The 17765-nt window shown below is 45.6% G+C and overlaps 1 protein-coding gene across 5 annotated transcripts in view; it reads left to right on the forward strand.

Annotated features, from left to right (window-relative positions):
* Positions 1-17765, forward strand: part of PPM1L (protein phosphatase, Mg2+/Mn2+ dependent 1L) — a 310982-nt gene that overhangs the window by 216712 nt on the left and 76505 nt on the right. For 4 of the 5 annotated variants that reach the window (XM_069083498.1, XM_069083499.1, XM_069083501.1 and 1 more), the window contains one exon: positions 3066-3240. In XM_069083498.1, the coding sequence (XP_068939599.1) occupies positions 3066-3240 (175 nt within the window). Of the gene's footprint in view, positions 1-2125; positions 2271-3065; positions 3241-17765 lie in introns of those variants that run through there. The other variant, XM_069083503.1, reaches the window with a different exon arrangement.

Raw genomic sequence — 17765 nt, forward strand, 5'->3', positions numbered from 1 at the left:
GTAAGTATCTGGGGTTAGATTTGAATTCAGGTCATCCTCACGCCAGGTCAAGTATTCTACTCTTTCTGCCTCCTCTTCCACTTCAGCTCCATTCACTAAGCATGTATTAAGCGTGCTCAGGGACCACATAAGCATCTGTGAGCTCATCCCTTTGGCCGTGCTGACTGGGATCCATCTGGGGATGCTTGTCCATGGTCTCCACTCAGTGTGCCAAAATGCTTCCTCAGTTTCCCCTGCTGTCTTCAGTGTACTGGCAGAGTATTCCAGTATACACCGTGACAACAAAGAAGACAGCGGGGTCACTCCTCTGCTGGGAGGTGCAGCATTATCATTGCGTTCAGGTTTGGGGATTCCACTGAGATTCTAGAATTTTAAGTTCCGCTTTCTGCTCTTATAGTATCGTTATTTCCACAAGCAATTAATAATCTGGCAGAGAATCTGTGTAGGCTTCTCTTGAACATAAAGTTAAACTGTCATATGAATACATTTAGAACGTCAGCTGAATGTAACAGTGGTTTCCTGACACAGCCTGGGAAAAGGGAAGGCTTGGCCCGGGGCCATTTTCCTCCCATAGGTGGCAGAAACCTCTCACATTGAAAATAACCTGTACCCAGAAATGAGTTTGTAAAATGTAATGGAAAGGATGGACACCAGTTTTATCCAGATTTACATCGTGATTTTGACAGAAAAAAATTAATCTAAATGGGAAGGAAATATGGCATGATATAGATTCACTGGTATTCAGCCCATTGATTCTTTTACAATATGTTGGGGATCTATTTCCTGGACATCTAAGTCATTTCCAAGGAAAAACTGGAGCTGAATGTTGTATTCAACATAGCTAGATATTGTGAGTTAAAAATAGTCCTTCTCAGATGCGCCTCTCAGGTTCCTGGTGTCAGAAGGAAATCATTATTAAATGCTAGAATTAAATGTGTTGTGCTTATGTGGTGAGCTCATTTACATTTTATGGAATAATTTCATTCGTTCTGTACTGACTGGCTTGCATGCAAATTGAACACAGTTTCAGTGAGATTTTCAGGTTGTAATTTAATCAGCAGTTGACTTATAGAATCTAAATATAAACCCAGGAAGATGTTGTTAGGGGCTAGCATCTGGCTACTCTCCAGGCTGAAATATTCCCCCTTATTCTTGGGGGGGCTTTTCTTGGTGGGCAAGGCTTCCACTGGCCCTGTTTTCTTTTTCCATTCTGAGTTGCAAAGAGTGAACTAGGAAAATGCCAAAGAAATGAGAGTTGGCCTGGGTCCCCTCTTGTTTCTCTTTTCCACCCACGCCCCTTGCCCCCATCCTAGTAACAAGGTACAAATGAGGAAGAACACGATAGCTGTCTTAAAACTCATAGGGCTGTTACACGATAAAGTATGTGGCATCCCACTGGATTACAGGCCTTCAGCAACATGGAGCCCCTTTGTCAGAAGGGAATGCATCTAAATCAGAAAAAAGAAGTCCTCATCGTAGGTACTTCTGGACCTGGTGCTGGACCCCAAATGGGCAAGACCATACACATACAATTAAGAGTCTTCCTTCCCATAAAGTTGAGCAATTGTGCCTGCTGTATGCAAAACTCTATGTGAGCAGCTGGGAACACAGCAATAGAAATGATGAGGTCCTTTGCCCCAAGGAGCTGTCTCCTAGCTCCAGAGCCTCTTTGGGTACCTTTAATGCCACCCTCAGCCCTTCAGAGGCAGGACTGAGTAGAAGACTGATTTGGCAATAGGGGCTGAAGGAGCCTGGAGATGGGGAGGATGGTTAGGAAGTTGTTGCAGTCACCCAGGGATTAGGTATTGGGAGTGGTAGCAGCAGAGATTTCTGTATCTATTTTTGGGAGGGGACAGATGGGCTGCGCAGCACAGAAGGAGGAGCCTGAGAGGTTCTGATGACTCATTAGACATGGAAGATATGGGAAAGAAAGACTCCAGAATGTTGAGCTTTGTGCTTTGGGGTGGATTACTTTTACCCTTGACAAATACGGGGATGACAGGAAGAGAAAGCATGTTCTAAGTAACAGACTCACATTCCAATGGCATTTACAGTTGATGCCCAGTGGAGAAAATAATTCGGTTCAGCCATCATTTATTAAACACCCAGGTGTGCCAAGCACTGTGAACTCCCCTTGTGCCTTCCTCACTGGGGAAGCATCCAGTTGAACGTGAGGACCTTCCAGGCAGAGACAGTCTGGTCTTTGTCTTGGATCTTTAGCACTGGGTTTCAGAGTGGGGAGGCAAGCCAAGATGAATTTAATTTTAAATGTAGGTCATAAAGAACCACGTAAATGAAAATATCCACTGCAGCTGTAAGCCTGGGGACAACTTCAGGGTCATCTGTGAAACTGTGATAATTGGGAACTGTATGTTGATAAGTTCTACCCAGGAAAGCAAGGGGTGAGATGGGCAGGGATTCAAGGATTGAGCCCTTAATTTAGGGAGTAGGGAGAGAATGAGGAGGCCAAAAGGAACAGAGAAAGGTAGGAGAACCACAGTAGGGTTAGGAACACAATAGAGCTAGCAAGAGAGAATTCCCAGCAATGTTACTGGCGTGACCCTTGGGCCCCCAACTCATCAGTCTGTGGCACACCTGCATCCTTGTCCGTGTTCTCCATAAGCTCACAGCTGGGGTTCCAACCATCATCCTAGAGGCCTCCTTCTATTTCTCCTGGCATCCCCAGATACCAGTGACAGGGATCTTTTGGAAGGGGGAGACTGAAGACCTCTTGGATATTCACTTTCTGTTCTCAGAATGAGTCCTTTGTGCCTCCTGGAGGTTGGGGCTGGGGGCCAGAGCACCATGTGTAAAAATGACAGCCTAGCCGACCAGCCTGGGGGTTGTTGCAGTCATCTCAGTTTACTTCTCTCTTGTCCCATCAGTCCATCAGTCACGGATTGATTTTGATATCTCTCTTGCTCTGTGTTTCTTCTTCTGGTTTTCAGGCTCTGGATTTGTAGCTGCCCCTGGAGCTCAGAACTCTTCACTGATAAATAAAGGTTCAGGTTGAGTATATGGAAAACTAATCTGGTTTGGGTTTTTTTCTCCTTGTTTTATGACAGTCAGCTGCTGAATATGTGAAATCCCGCCTGCCTGAAGTCCTGAAACAGCATCTTCAGGACTATGAAAAGGACAAAGAGAACAGCGTGCTTTCCTACCAGGCCATCCTGGAGCAGCAGATTCTGTCCATCGACAGAGAGATGCTGGAAAAACTGACCGTCTCCTATGATGAAGCAGGTACATCTGGCCACTTCCTTCATGGCCAAGGCTAGGACAATGTGTTTGGGCCGTTGCCAAAATCTGTGCATTTTAAAAGGGAGGAGATGAATGGCAAACACAGGGCTCAAAGCTATAAAGTATGCATGAGAAAATTTTCTTATACAACATGAAATGTAAGACTTGTCTGTCGATTTCCGAAACAGGTGGTTAAATACCAAATCACTTAAAAAAAAAAGCTCTTTTACTAATGGGATTTTCTGGTCTCTTATCTATTATGTGTTCTTATTGATCTAATCTTAAATGTCACTTCTCTAGTTTGCTCTCCTTCCTTGAAAATTTTCAGTTAGTCTAGCTGAGAAATCATTTACTCATTCCTTCAGTAGGCATTTATTAAGCACCTACTGGGTGCAAGGCACAGGGTTCTCTTCTAGAGACAAAACTAAAAACAGACCCTGACCTCAGTGTGCTTATGTTCTGTGGGGGAGGGAAGATCTAATGAAGGTGTAAGAACTTGACAAACCTTTTCCTTACTATGGGCCTGACACGTAGTAAGCCCTTAGTACATTTTTTCCCTTCCTTTCTTCCCCAAGGGTTGTTTGGGATCCATGCCTTCTTTGGTTTGGAGAAGGCCTTACAAAGCCAGGAAGATTCCTAGCTCTAGGAAGGAGGGGCTGCAGTGCACTGAGAACTGGACCAGAAGAAGATGGCAGCCCCCATCATGCCACTCACCCACCATGTGGTTATTGGTCAAGGCAATGAGCCCCAGTGGTTTTTGGTTTCTAAATCTGTACAGTGAGGATTAAATAATTGTGAAGCTTAAGTAATTTAACATTTATTATGATATGTTAACATACAATATATGTTATATATGTGTATATATGTCTATGTCCATCCCTCTCTATCCTATCTATCCATCTGCCCTTTATCATTTATCCATCTGTCATCTCTCTCTGTCTCCCCTTCCATCCTGCCTCCCTACTCCCGCCCCCTGCTATTAGACTGTGAGCTCCTAGGGGGCAGAGGCTGCCTTTTGCCTCTTTTTGTATCATAAGTGCTTCACAGGGTCCCTGGCACGTAGTAGGTCCTTAATAAATGTTGATTAATTGAGATAGCTTTCACCTGGAATACTGCCTTTGCCATTCTCACCACCATTGCATGGGCACCATCTCCCTCAGACTTGGGCCTAAAACTTCTTTCTTCTGTGGCTGATAATAATTGCTAGCATTTGTTTGCCAAGTGCTTTCCTTATTCTATCTTGTTTGATAATAACCGTCCAAGGCAGGAGGGTATTTTGGAGGGAGCTCGCCCAAGAGCGTTCAGCATTTCATTAGATCCTCTTGTTAAGAAACCCTACTCCATGCTTATTGAAGGAAATCTTTTCAGCAAATAGAAAAGAAATAAATTCGAAAGATCTGTAATCTAGTCAGGAATAACTTTTCCCAATAGCACATAATGTATCTGGATCCTGTTGGGAGTGAGAGGGGCCCTCTGGACATCAAGTATTCCAGTAACTGGCGGGAACACCGTTGGCCTTTGAAGCCTGTGCCTAGGTAGCTCAGATGCTTCTTGCTGCCCTAGCACCGTGCACACTTTCCATTTCACTCTTTCATCCTCGGCCCTCTAGATTTTAGGAAGTGGCTCACTGGAGAGTCTCCCAGTCTCTTGAGAAGCTGATCCGTCGATAATGCTTGTCCTCTGATAAATCCTCCTGAATGACACGATGGATATCTCTACCATCTGAGGCTCCCTTAAGCCAACCACCAGAGACCAGTGAGTGAGGAACAATTTCTGAGGAGATGTTCCAGGTATTGGCACAGAATATAAGACTGCACATGCTTGGTCTTCCATCTTCCTCTCTCTCCCTTCTGCCCCAGCTTCTCTTGTGTCAGTATGGATGGGTGCGTCTACATGTACACCTTCCCTCTGCAGACTCTTAGGGTGCTGAAGCTGGAAGGTAGTGGCAATCGCTAACATTTACATCACCCTCCAAGGTTTGCAGAGAACTTTGCATAGATGACCTCATTTGATCTTCACAGCAGCCCTGGGAGGTAGGGGCTACTTTCTGTCTCATTTTACAGCTAAGGAAACTGAGGCTGCAGCGATGAAGGGACTTGCTAATAAGTGCCTGAGGCAGGATCTGAACCCAAGTCTAGCACATAAGACCTTACCAGTTACTGCCTTGTAAAGGACTTTAGCAATCCTCCAGGCCAGTCTCTCATCTCATAAGTGAGGACAAAGAAGGCCCAGAATGCCATGCCCAGCTGCTGAGTGATGCAGCAGAGAGAGCATGGAATTTCTGGATTTTCAAGAACTGAGTTTGAATCTGGTCTCAGACGTTTACTATCTGTGTGACCCTGGGCAAGTCACTTCACCTCTCTCTTCCTCATCTGTAAAATGGGGGTTATATTTGTACTTATCACACGAGATAATCAAATGAAGTATTTATAAAGCACTTTGTAAGCCTTAGGCTGCCATATAAATGCTAGCCACTCTTATTTATTGTTGTTGTAGCAGCGTCGGAGCCAGATCTTGAACCCAGGGGTGCTGATTCCAAGCCCAGCACTCCTTCCCCTGTACCACATTGCATGCATTCAGTTCACTGCCACACACATCCACTAGGTGGCCCCTAGGCCTGCCCAGGACTAGGGAAACAATCAAGCACAACGGAAACACTCCTGTCCTGGAGGAGATTCCAGTCTGCTCAGAAGGGGTCACAGGCCTGGCTGGAAGAGTCCAGACCTTCTTTGTCTGAATCACCAGACCCTCCCTTCAGGGCGTGTCCCTGGGCGAGCGGGGCTTGTGGACAACTTGGCCACCAAATAAGTCAGTCTCTTCATTATCTGGAACACTCTGAGAACCAGACAGTTTCCCAAAGTTCTCCTGAGTCACTGAAGTACTTGCCACAATGTCTGTGTCCTAGAACTTTATTCTTTCCCCAGAGAGCTGCCAGCCCCTCATTTATGAGCCTTGGTTCATCCCCAGACTTAAGGAAGTCAGTGTTCTAGTTTTCAAGCTCAGAGTAGATGAGAACTAGCCAATTAGAAATGGAGCTGAAAGCAGAGGCAGAGAGAGAAAGAGCAGAGATGGACAGACGCGTGAACTCTATAGGGGACATTTAGTGTTAGGGCACATCACCCTGTGCTCCTTCCCTCGGGCTGCATGAGCAACCCTGGAACACAGGACAGGACAGGGGGGCCAGAGGACCCACCCCAGGGTCTGCACCAGCATGCTCTGTTCTAGAAAAAAGATGGAATAGGCCTGGGGAAAGATGTTCACCCAAAGGGTAAAACACAAAAAAAAGCATTTTGGTGAGTGGAGGGGTCGGGGGTAGTTAGCCTGGTATGCTAGAAATGGCAGGAGCAGGTGGGGAACCTGGGTTGTTGTCCAGATTCTAGCTCTGGGCAGCTCTGTGACCTGGAAGATGTCACCTGACCTCTCTGGGACCTAGCTTCCTTGTCTCCTTTCCAGCTCAAGATTCCATACTTACAGATTTAAAATATCTGGAAAGCTTGGCTCTGTCCAGAACAACTCATTCCTCTCAGAGTTCTGAATAGCTAGGGACTGTGTGGGTGACTGTACATGCTACATATATCTGCCTATACACACATGTCTATGTGTGTAGATATACCCACTTGTTACCACATTCGTGGCCTGGAGCTACATTGTTTACTTGAGGGAGTATATAAATTTCAAAGAATGAAAAGGCTCAAGAACTAACTGTTCTTGATTTGTTAGATATGTTGGCATTCTTAGTCTTACATATCTGCATTCTTTCGTTAAAAGTACAGTGAACCTTCTTGAAGCTTAATCCTTAACGCATGCCCCTGGACTCTCAAAGTGGTGGCCTGTTGGTGTGGAAGGAGACATACGTTAATCAGACTGGTCAATGGGCTACTTTACTTGACTGTATGCTACTGCTTGGTTAAAAAGTGTTCTCTGGGTGTAGGAGGAGGGGTGAAGGTGAAATCATTGGGAAGTGATAGTGATGTTTTAAAAAGACTATTAATAAAGCACTTAAAAAATTAACCCTGAAATACAAAAGTACAAATTGGGTGTCTACCCCATGTGGTTCCCTGTTTATACACGCAGAGACATTGCAAGCCATCCCCAGGTATCTACATTTTATTATTCTCCCGAAAGAAGGCAACTACTCAGTCTGGCTTGCATCTCTGTGTAGATATATTCAGTCTTACATTTCTTGGTGGTGTGGGTTGGTTCTGAAAGACTGTGAGTCATGCCATGTTTTGAGAAAAAAGCTTTTCTAAGCTGTCTGTCTTTTGTGAATCCATTTTTAGTTTGGGAGATTCCCACATTCATGTATCCCAATGCTCAGCAAAACCCAGCCTATGCTCTCGGGACCATTTGGATGGATGGGTGCTGATCTATTTCAAATTGTGATGGAAACTCAGTCTCCATAAAAAGGGCTTAGGGTAGAGACCTCTCTGAAGAAATCACTTACATATAAGCACATATTTAAACATATACATCTATCCATATATATGCATACATACATGTATGGATGCATGCACCCCCACACACACACACACGCAAGAGACCTATGAATGTCCTCCATGAGGAAACTTTCATAATTATTTGGGCAGAGAGCCATTATCATTCTGCACCCCTGATTCAACCTCCATATTCTGAAAAAGAGGACGGGGTCCAGCCTATGGGGGCAATAGAATTGAGAGAAAGTGGTTCCTTACTTTTGGAAGTTCCTGTTCCTTCTTACCTTCAGGCTGAATTGTAGAGTGCTTGGAGCACATATCCTGCCAAAAGAGAAGGAAGGAAAGCTGAGTGATTTTTCCTTTAAGGGTGCAAAGGAGCGCCTCGTCCAGGGTGAAGCCTGAAGAGCCCTTCTCAGAATCATGATTTTAAGTACAGAACATAAAATGTTTAGGATTACCAGCGAACCCAACTTCACTGAAACGCAGCCATCACAATGTTTTTTTCTGCCACAGGTTAGGAATGTCTGAGCCAGAGGGAGTATAAAGGAGCCCATAGGACACTGACCTCAGAGTGATGACCACTACAAGCCTGTTGGCTGCCCCAGGCTCCACCTCCTCAGGGACTGACGCTTAAACCAAGGTGTTAGCAAGGGCTTTTCTCTTATGGAAGTGGGAGCCGCTAGAAGCCCATCATCTTCCTGTGTCTGCTTACAAATAGAAGAGGGAGGACTCCATTCAGTTCCACACTTACTAAGTACCTGCTGTGTACAAGCCTGTTGTATACAAGGAAGGTGGTGGGGATAGAGACCAACCCCCCCCCCCCAAAAAAAAAAAACAAACCAGTCCTGTCAGGGTGCTTAAATCTAATGTGGGAACAGATAAGTAAATATAAGAGGACTTAAGGAGGGGAGGAGCACCCACAAATGTTGTGCCGAAAAGGAGCGAGACAAAAGAGCCCTGAGAGTAAAATTTGGAAGTGGACTTTATTACCGTGGGACTGCTGGGGTAGTTCCCAGACCCAGATCAGACAGTGCCTTTTAGGTACAATATGTCGGCTTTTTAAAGGGATTCCACACAAGCAGAAAATTGCAGAGGCCAAGAACAATGATTGGTCAGTACACACCTTGAAATTCCTGCCAGCCAAGTCTCCCTGACCCAGAAGCCTGCCCACCTCTGTGGGGGGGGTGCTGCCTGGGGAAGGGCCCACATCCGTTGGGGGAAGGTAGAGCTGACCTGGCAGTCTGCTGACTTCCCTGAGGGAGGGCTGAGGTTGGGAGAAGGGAAAACAAGGCACCAGTGACACAAGGAGGGAGGGCATTTCTGGATTAGTGAGGCTGATGGGTGATGGGATCCCAATAGGTTCAGCAGGAATTCTGATCTTATCTAAGACCAGAAAACCCGCAATATTTTTTGGAAAGAATTCAAGCTCTCAGGCTTAATTGGAGTGAGAGTTGTAGAAGTTTATTGTTACGCTTCTATGAGAAGCAGGCAAGAGTCCTTTAGGGGACCTGCAAGTGAGAGGGGTACATGCTTTTACCTTTAAAAAGTAGGGCTGCCATTGTCAGGGCTGACCAGCCGGGAGGGGCCTCAGTGCATAGACAAAGGTCTGAGCTGACCAGGAGGAGCATGTGAATAGACAGTTTAGATAAGATTTGGGCCCGGTCAAGGAGACAAAAGGCAAGGACAAAGGAGGGTGTGGGCCAGGCCCAGAAGAAATGAAGAGATTAAGTAAGAACAAAGGGGTCACAGGGTGTTGCCTAGGTGGAGTGTGGGATAGGGGGAAGGGGCAGAGCTCAAGGGTGGGAAAGGACAAATTGCAGTTACAACTTCACAGACTGGTTTTACAAGTTGGTTTGACCTAGACTCCAGGTACCCCATCAAGGCTGTCCATCTCTTAGGTCAGTTCGTTGTGGAATAGAGAGGAGTCGTCCTCCAATGAGGCTGTATGGTGGCAGTAAGCTGACTCTGGGTCATCAGAGGTGAGGCTGGAGGCAGGAAGGCTTGTCTTCCTCTTTACTATCTGTGGGGCTCTGTTTGCCTCAAGTTTCCTCAGATGTACAATGGGAATCATAATAGCACCCCCCTCCTGAGGTTGTTGCAAGAATCATAATTGTCGAGCGCTTAGCACATTGTAGGTGCTACATAAAGGTTGGCTGCTACTATTATTGTCATTGTAATTATTATTCCAGTAGAGCCTAAGCAGAAGAGTTACTGAGTACAGGCCAGGTAGCAGACCATCCTAAAAGCAGCCTCCTGACACACGGAGAGGCTGGCTCATCATCACAGTCAGCCATGAAGTGATACATTTTTTCAGGCACAGTAACTCTCAGAGCTGTTCCCTGAGGGGAAGGATTTGCCCTCTCTGTAGACAAAGGGAATGGCCACCTCTTTGAGCTGGAAGGGGCCTCCACATCTGTAACCCCAATGCAATATTCACAGTGCCAGCTAATCTAACCCACACCTGCATAAGAAGCCCTCCTCCAGCTACCTGGCAAGGGGCCCAAGGGCCTTGACTTGGGGACCTCCAGGGAAGGGGAGCTTCCCCTTCAAGGTAGCCCATGCTAATCTGACCAGGGCTCCTAGTTAATCTGAAGTATCGAAGTGTGTATAAATAAGAACTAAGCTAAGCCAATGCATTTGTTAAGCATTTACTTTGAACCAGGCATTGTGCTAAGCACTGAGGGGAGAAATACAAGTGAAAAAGACAGTTTCTACTCAAGCAGCTTACATTTTAAGGGAAGACAAGGCTTAAAAGGGAGGTAGAAAGGGAGGGAGCCTTCTGGGGAGGAGGTGGGAAACTCCAGAGTCAGGAATGAAGGGAGCATGGTGGTACTGGCCAGGAACTCCCCACAGAGGAGGGGCCATGGAGTAGAGGCATCACCAGGGTGGGGAGGCCAGAGCACTCAAGCATCCTTTTGAGAAGAGTCTGGTTGTACCCATAGGCCTTATTAGAAAAGGGAAGGAAGGGAGGAAGGAAGGAAGGAAGGAAGGAAGGGGAGGGGAGGAGAAGGAGGAAGGGAAGAGGAAAGGAAGAAGGAAAAGGGGGGGAGGAAAGTAAAAGAAGGGATATTATCTACCTTGTTTTGCTCCCACAAAAGTTATTGGGAGATAATCAGTAGCAGTGGGGAAGCTCACTTATCTTATTTTACTAAGACAATGACCATCCTGGCATCAGAGGGACTAGAAAGATTAGGCTAGAAAAACCAGTTCAAGCCTCAGGGGCCATGCCCTGGTCACTCACTATACCCTCACTATCACGCCTAGGTAATCTGCATAAGGAGGGAATATAGGATAAGGAAGAATGTAAACCCTAACTGTAGCTGGGGTGGTAGAGCCCTCTCTCCTGCCTCTGGGGAGGGAGGGAGGGAGGCGGGCAGGCAGGCAGGGATGGATCTTTTTTCAGGCTTCAAATCACACTGATTCTCCCACTCAACTTAGATGTTGAAGACCTCAGAGACTCAGCTTCGAGCAGTTAAGATCCCAGTATTGTACTTTCTGCATAAAGAACATTTAAAAGGGAAAAACAATTGCCCTCAGCAATTCCAAAAGTGGTTAACAAGAGGATTCTCTACTGTGGAGCTTTTTTGATGGTTCTGAAAAGCCACCTTAATTGTGCTATTAAGGGCCTTGCAGCTCAAGGCTCCAGAAAGAAGCCGATTTGCCATCAAGAAGGAAAAAAATGACTAAGCTTTTGGAAACTGAGCCTGGGAAAGGTCTTGGGAATTAGTGAGGATCCTCTTCAGGGTTTTAGTCCACATAAAAAATGCAGTAAAAGGCTCTTTGCAGGAGAGTCCCCGTTCAGACATAGCAGGTGCATTTCTCGGCTGTGTCCAAAGGGAGCAAAGCCGCCCATAGAGACCCGAGCGTGTCCTTATGCTCTGCCCCCTCCCGGCTGTCATCAGCTGCCCTTTCCAGTTGGCTTTCAGGAAAGGTCTGGGGAATCCGACAGGGAGAGTCAAGATGGGGAGAAGGGGAAACGCGTACAGGAGACTCGGCTATTCCTTACCAAGCTCTGGCACTCTCCTAACTGTCCCTCTCCTTTTCCTTTAATTCAGTTCTCTTTACCACTCGTGCCCTTAGGTAGGAGGTAGTCCTGCAGTGGACCAGGCAACAAAGGATAGGATTAGCATTTTTGGCTGCTAAGGCCTAAGGCAGGAAAGGGGTGGGGGTAGGGAAGGTAACGCTCCAGACCTTGGGAGATCACAGGACTATGAGATGCCTTGTGATCACTGGAGATCACTAATGGGGAGCTTGGTGGAATGTGGGGGTGGGGTGGGTGTGGAGGTAGTGTTTGAAGGAGTAGTTCATGGCTGGGGAGGAGCTAAGTGAGCCTGGGAGAGTCTCTCAGAGGGAAGAGGCAAACTATCTGGAAATCTCCCATTCTACCCGAGAGTTCTTACTAAGTGGTGCTAAGCTTGGTTGTTTCTAAGCAGCTGCAGGAGGTTGTACAAGTACTGATAGTACCCTTTAAATTTTAGTGCCTGGGGCACCCCCAGAGTTTCCTCACCCTAGTTCCGTCTCTAGATAGTAAGAGAGTTCTTCACTAAGTCCTACTGTGATGCCTCACAGGGTAGAGGTGACCCTTGGTTCTCAGGGCCTAGGCCATGAGAGCTGACAGGTTCTGCTCTGCTGGGAAGGTATCCAGTGAGCTTCCTGAAGTGTGTGAAGTCAGCTGCTTCCCAAGGACCAGTCTAGCCAAGTACAAGAGGCTCATCAGCAGTAACCTGGTCCTTTGTAATGAATTCTTGGAGGGTGATAGCTGGCATTCAAATGGCACTTCAGGGTTTTCAGAGACCTTTACAAATATTATCTCATCCTCCCCAAAGCCCTAGGAGACAGGCATCTTTATTAACCCCATTTTACAGGTGAGGGAACTGAGGCAGACAGAGGTTATAGGATTTGCCTAGGGTCACACAGCTAATAAATGTATTTACAAAAAGACCAGTCATTCAGTCAGTAAACATTTATTAAGCACCTACTATGTGCCAAACCCTATGCTAAAGACTAGAACACTGAAAATAATAGCAGCTTATTCACTACCATGTGTTGCAGAGGATGAAGAGGTCTGCAAATGGTATAAAGACTTCAATATCCTTTGATAGTAACAGCAGTGAAAAAAGGCATCTATAAGGATGGCAATAATATTTGGATGGATCGGGAAGAAGAGAGAGGTCAAAGAGGAGCGACTGCTCAGAGGCCTTCTGTATACTAGACAGAAGTGTTTTTGAGAAAAGAATTGCTGAGCAGTGAATCTGGCAGGCCCCTCACCGCCTCACCAGAAATGACATTAGGACTATTTTAACTGAGAGAAGAAGACTCCCTTCTTGTAACCCTTCCTAAATTCACTGTCTTTGTTCAGTAAGACTGTGACAACCACCCTCTGCTGATAAAGTGTCAGGAAGGACACAAGACAGGGGCCCCAGTCTGCCATTTCTCCCTAGTGAAGGGGAATGGCCTCTCCTCCTCACCAGACATTGCACAGTTGTGCCTAGTTCTAGAACACCGTACCCATTCAAAAGACTTGGGCCTGACCATCTACATGGAGAAGGAATTCTTTCCCTTCAAAGAGAAGCGCACTGGTGTAATTTTTTTCCTGTAAACAAAGATAAGGTTTGAAATAAAAATGTGTGCAGCATTATGCAGGAAAACAAGAGCTGGTGCTCAGCTCCATCATTAGGAGGTGGCAGCCCTGCAATTAAACCGTGAAGTAAGTAGAAGATGACAGGGGTCTCCATCTCATCAAGTCGCCATTGTTTCCCACAAAGGAAGTAAATGTTTCTACCTGCTTCCTGAAACCACATTTGATTACTCAGCCTGAACGAGATGGAGCCACTTAAAGAAAACCGTGGTGGCAGATGTTCACCCTTCCCTGTCGCTGCCCAGGGTCAGGGGTACCATCTCTGTCTCTTTGTCCCATGGTACAGAAAATTCTGTGATCCCCCCCTGCTTGCCATTCCTTTGAATAAGATCTGAGTTCAAATGAAATCTGTAGTTTGAAAAAATAGGCCTGCTCGAGCCAAATCACTGCTGATATCTCCTGGTAGCATGGGACTGGATGTGGTGTGCAATGGGATGTTCTTCCAGGTAGAAAGCAATGCATCTGGGCCCCGATAGTCTGGAATAAGCCACAGTTGGGGTTCATGTCCTGCTGAGAGAGCCTTCAGATTAACCTTGGGGGGGCGAGCAGCCCTTGGAAATTCCATCTGCTCAGTTGCCCACCGAAAGGCAGCGTTTGTGTGGCCTTTTGGCATGTGAGATCGTTGTGCTCCTTTGGCTGCCTTTGGAAACTCACTCTGTCATTGGGGCGTCCTTATCTAAAGGATGTACTAAGGCAGGAGTGATGCAGAATTTTCACTGTCTGTGTCGCTCCGGCACATAGGCACATAAGCGTGCTCCTGGGGCTCTGCTATAAATCTGAGGGAACTTTGAAACAAATCGTGCAGAAGTTGCTAAGGTAGTTTGTCACCCGAAGCAGCCAATGGATGGGAGCAGGACATCAACTGCTCCTGGGATTTAGAGCTCTTCTCCCTCCTGCCTCAGCAGGGAGCCAGCTCCCTGAAAGCTCCTCAGCACCCTGTGGGCACCATCTCCCTGGCTCGCTGCTGGTTCAGCAAGCATTTCATTAAGTGCTGACAGCCCTGGGCGCTTGGGATACTGAGATGAAAGGGAAACAGTCCTCAAGGACTACCCTTAAGGGAAAATATATTGTGCACATATGGATAGATACAAAGGTATGTACAGCAAGGGAGTTAGGTAGGAAGAGTAGACACTGGCAGTTTTGGAGATCTCTAAAGGCTTCACACAGAAGGCAGTTCTAGAAATGAATCTTGAAGGAAACCAACCATTTTGGGAAGCAGCAGAAAGAGTATGTTCCAGGCAAGGGGGCCCAGCCTGCACAAAGGCCTTACTTCATTAAACCTTTACTCCCAACCCAGGGGCCTGAGTTAGACCACGCATGCTGTACATTGGCGTGGGAAATTTGTAAGATCTGTATAACATTTTGATATGCCTTGTTGTCAAGAGTTTCCAAATGAATTTATATGAAATCCTGTTTATGAGATAGAGAACCAAGAACTCTTTGGGGAAGTAAGCCATGCTTTTGTTTTCCCTTCAACCTTTTTCTTATCTGCAACCTGAGGTCCCAACAAAACATTACCTTGGATCTTAGGGTTTAGAACGGGGTAGGGCCTCCACAGTTCTAGTCCAGTTCTCTTTAGAAGAGGAAGTGAAGACCCAGGGCACCAAAGTGACTTGTTTTATAAGGATTAGCAAGGCAACAATTTGAACCCGGTCCTGGGCTCCAAATCTAGGACTTCCACTACACTAAATCTACAGGGGGCCAAAATCAAAGTAAATCAATCTACACTTTCATGAACAGTGAGTTTAGGAGTTTGGAGGTGGGACAACAGCAGTTTTAGGGAATTGGTTCAGGACTTTATAAAGAATGCCACATTAAAATCTGCTTTTTTGAAACATACACTGCTTTTGTATGCTAATGTAACAGCTGGGCCCTCTGAGGCCTCTCTCTCTGGACCTCCTGACTAGCAGGTTCCTTGTAGTCTTCTCAGGCAGTCACCCTGGAGCCAGTGCAACATCCTCTATTACTCAGCCATACAGTAGCAAAAGCATCTAATTAAGATGGAGCATTGGGCCATCTATGGTCTATTTTTTTTAAACACATCTAAACTCTTTGACTTACTGTGACATGAATCTGGGGTTTGTCTGAGACCCCTGTGAACTACCAGATATTCCTCTTGTCCAGGAATCTCCAAGTAACCAACCCTAAACACTTAATCTCTTTTTGAAGGGAGGCCCACAAATCTTTGGGAGTTTTTTGAGTTTGTTTTAGGCTAGCCTGCTTATCCTAGTGAGAGGTGAGTGTGGATCTCCATTGGATCACCTTTTGTGTTTCAGAGACCCCTAGAGATGAGAGGTGCAGGGGAATTTGCTCTTCGGACAATTTGATATTTACCAGAAGGTGAAGGCATGACTTCACCTAGTCAGTCCCAGGTGGGAGGAATCCCATAGTATGTCTGGAAATTCTGGAGGGATTGGGTTTTTCCTCCTATAGGATGAGGCTTAATTTCCTTTTGTTTTCTTGATTGTTATTGGGTTGGAGATTTTGTTGTTGTTCAGTCCTTTCAGGATTAGAGAAGGCCTTTGCAAATGCCAAGATAGGCAGCAACTTGGACTAGCATCTGGGGAGAACCAGCTTGCTGTGTAAACACAGCTCAGAGTCCACTTCTACCCCTCTGGGGACCTGATAATACCTTAGTCATTCATCAAAGCCCTCTTCCCTTTCCACTCCCATGATGCTCCTGGCATTACTTCTCTACTCCTAGTCACTCAAGCATTAACCCCAGTCATTTTCCTTCTCTTGCCTTCATGAAAATATCATTGGTAGGGAGTTAGCATAACCTTGTACCAGCTAAGTCCAAGCTCTGGTGTGGGGGAAGGAAAATATTCCTCTCTTGTCTTGGTAATGTTCTTCCTGCCCTTGAAATTCAGTGGTGGTTCAGTCATTTTTCAGTCATGTCTGGCTCTTTGTGGCCCCCTTTGGGTTTTTTCTTGGCAAAGATACTGAGTTCATCGTCTGACTCCTGTGGTTTCTGCTGGTCCTGTGTCCCTGGGCTCCTTTTATGGCTCTCTGCTCCACTCTGTTCATGTCTAGCTAGTTCCATGGGTAGGTAGGTGTCCCTTAAGGATAAAGGGTCTGCTTCCTTTCCTCCATCTGGCCATCAGTTCCCTTGAGAGAGAGTTGACGTATGAAATAACACATCCTTCCCAAAACAAGTCTCCAGGTAATTGCCAGTACCCTGAGAGGCCCTTCACTTTTACATGCCTCCCATTTAAAACCCTGGGATAAATCATTGTGCTGTATGCTTTTATTCTTTAATGAAAATGGAAATTAAAATTTTCTTTACAATTCATGTAAAAGCAGTTTTTTAACATTAATTTTTTAAAAATTTGAGTTCTAAAATCTCTGCCTTCCTCTCTCCCCTCTCACTGAGAAGACAAACAATTCATAGGTTATATATAGGTTATACATGTGCTGTCATGTAAAACATATTTCCATATTAGTCATGCTGTGAAAGAAAACTCAGGCACTCCCCCCACCCCAGTAAAAAATCAAGAAAAATAAAGTTTTAAAAAAGTATGCCTCAATCTGCTCTCAACTACTCTTATCAATTCTTTCAGTGGAAGTAGATAGCATTTTTCATTATGAATCCTTTGGAATTGTCTTGGATCATTGTATTGCTAAGAGTAACTAAGTCATTCATAGTTGATCATGCTTACAATACTGCTATTACAGGGCACCGTGTTCTCCTGGTTCAGCTCATTTCACTTTGCATCAGTTCATGTCTTTCCAAGTTTTTCTAAAAGCATCCTTCCAAAAGCACAGTAATACTCCATCACAATCACACACTACAACTTGTCCCTCCATTCCTCAATTGATGAATATCTTCTCAATTTCTAAATTCTTTACCACCACAAAAAGAGCTACTATGATTTTTTTTTTTGTACACATAACTTCTCAGCTGCCTTTTAATATCTCTTTGGGAAATACACCTATTAGTGGTATTGATGCAGTTTAAGGGGTTTGGGGACCAGTCAAGTATTGAAGTACAGGAGAGAGTCGTCTGGACTCAAAGCATTCTTGAAGTCGGGGTGGCAGAAGTGTATTGTAATGCCAGCATGATGGGCAGAGCTCTGTAAGGAATGTGCCACTTAACCAGAATGATGCTAAAGCTTGTATAGGAAAAGTAGTGGATTATCTGGCTGATATGCTAACCTTGGTCATAGGTGTCATTCACAGCTGGAAACCAGGGGAAGGGGTTTTTCAGGGGTGTGTTTTTGGTCTGTTATGTCTGTAGCAAGATAGCTTTGAGAGTTGATGTCTGTAGCTTGAACTCTGAACTGAATATGATTGCTTTGGGAATCAATACATGATAATTCTGTGATTACAAGATAGTCCTGTTTTTACAAGGGAATTTCTTCAGAGCTCAGCTTGTTCTTGTGATGGGGAAAGGTAGTTTGTCTTACTGGGGCTCACTCGAGTTATTGCTAGGCATCTTGGGGGTGGGGAGAAAACTG

This window comes from Petaurus breviceps, unplaced genomic scaffold (genome assembly GCF_028583685.1).
Source record: "Petaurus breviceps papuanus isolate PSGF00001 unplaced genomic scaffold, PetGlider_PUasm1.0 173, whole genome shotgun sequence".
NCBI classification, from domain to species: domain Eukaryota; kingdom Metazoa; phylum Chordata; class Mammalia; order Diprotodontia; family Petauridae; genus Petaurus; species Petaurus breviceps.